We start from the raw sequence: 1,820 nt of genomic DNA, 5'->3' as shown, positions 1-1,820 counted from the left end.
GGTTCCACGATTCAAGGGACAGTTCTGACTGTTCCCTTGTGAGTCGAAAAGTCCTTTACCATTTTGCAATTTTCGCAATGATTAACGAGATATTAATTACTAAAATTGCCGAATATTGGTGTTCAATAATTTTTTACTAAAATACTGTCAATTTTACAGAAAAACAGTAAAAGACAAAAATTGCTTATTTTCTTCTCATAGAACTTTAAGAATTTTTTTAGAATTTTTGATCAACTTTTTAGTACTGTATTTTCTTTTTATTATTTTTACCAACATGAGAAAATATGGTTAAAAATTTTTTTTTAAATTCTCAGAATTTTATGAGAAGAAAATAAGCAATATTTCTCTTGCTGTTTTTGTGTAAAGTTGTTAGTCTTTGAGTAAAAAATTATTGAAGACCAATATTCAACAATTTTTAGTAATTAATATCTCATTAATCATTGCAAAAATTGCAAAATGGTACAAGATTTTTCGACTCAATTTTGTTCGCTCTATCTACAAAAAGCGTTTGGTAAAAGTCTCGCGGGACACCCTGTTTACTCAGAGTCAGTATACGGTGCAAGTATAACATATAATTAGCTGATATATGTACAAAGTACATATAATAGCGTATGTTTATTATCTGCGTATTGTCTGACACGCAAAGGTACTGCATACTGAAATGAATTGGAGATTAATTGAGCTCTTAACTGTTGCATATCTCATCATATTCACATATAATACAGTGGAACGATAATAAATAAATTATATGAGCTTATGTAGTAATATTAACATCAGTATCACAAATTAAACTAGAAAAATTTTTCTTTTACTATGTTTAGCAACTACTGCTTATCGAATTGTAGAATAAATGTGTTCTGAATTAAAAAATTTTTATTTATAAATTGAGATGAAAATTATTATATGTTTAACAGCAATTTTTAATTTTTAATATCGATAAATTATTGCGCAATTTTAAGTAAATTGTTTTTTTACATGGATTGTTATATATCTTACTTTATTATTTTTACGTGATTTCTTACGATGGCAGCGATTTGATAATGAACGTTGTTCGGGCTTCGTTTGAATCTTTTACCAGCCAATAGATCTTCTAGTCGCGACATAAGTATTTGGATTTGGCCACACGCATGAGTAACGAACAAAGCGGCCAATCCGCAGGCACCAACTGTCACTGCGTATACAGTATATCCGCACATGCAATGAGCCACATACACGATTTCGTATATTGGACTAATTTGTGATTGACTAAATTTACTATAGGTCGGATATACGAACGGTTTGATAGTTTGATTGTCAATTTTGTGTTCAACACAGAACGGTAGAATCAAGTGATAAATGATGCCAGCAGTGTACATGAAACACACGCCGATTATCGTCAGATTGCGACCGGTAGTAGCATACTTCAGCATCAGTTCGCGATCGGACTTGTATGTCACCTGTCACAGTATTGCTAATAACTTTTATTTACCGAGATAAATGAAAGATCAGCGTTTACCAGTTTTGCAGTGTAATTTTTCTTTAAATTAAAGTTTTAGCTGTGCGATGCGGAGAAAAGATTAATTAATCGTATATTTTGATTTATATTATATTAAATATATTTATATACAGATATATGTTCTAATGCACAAAATATATGTACTTTTAAAATAACGATAATAAGATCACAAGATCGAATTAATTTAAAATCAAGATCACTTTAAACGTGTGTTTCTAATCTTTTTTTACTTAAATAAGATTTTTAGTACCAGCTTGTAACAAACTCCACATTAACACGATATGTTATTAGCAACACCGACCTGCCACCAATCGTTCTTCACGTA

General features: G+C 30.2%; 1 protein-coding gene across 1 annotated transcript in view; it reads right to left on the bottom strand.

Annotated features, from left to right (window-relative positions):
* Positions 1 to 996: 996 nt before the first annotated feature.
* The window catches only part of LOC108727524 (uncharacterized), a gene marked incomplete at its 3' end in the record, with an annotated part of 13,105 nt that continues 12,281 nt past the window's right edge, over positions 997 to 1,820 (bottom strand). The window contains exons 12-13 of the mRNA XM_018455676.1: positions 1,797 to 1,820; positions 997 to 1,436 (exon numbers count right to left, since the gene is read on the bottom strand). Coding sequence (XP_018311178.1) covers positions 997 to 1,436; positions 1,797 to 1,820 — 464 coding nt within the window. The remainder of the gene's footprint in view (positions 1,437 to 1,796) is intronic.

This window comes from Mycetomoellerius zeteki, unplaced genomic scaffold (assembly GCF_001594055.1).
Source record: "Mycetomoellerius zeteki isolate Tzet28-1 unplaced genomic scaffold, Tzet1.0 scaffold502, whole genome shotgun sequence".
Classification (NCBI taxonomy): Eukaryota; Metazoa; Arthropoda; class Insecta; order Hymenoptera; family Formicidae; genus Mycetomoellerius; species Mycetomoellerius zeteki.
This window is presented reverse-complemented; position numbering and strand designations above follow the sequence as displayed.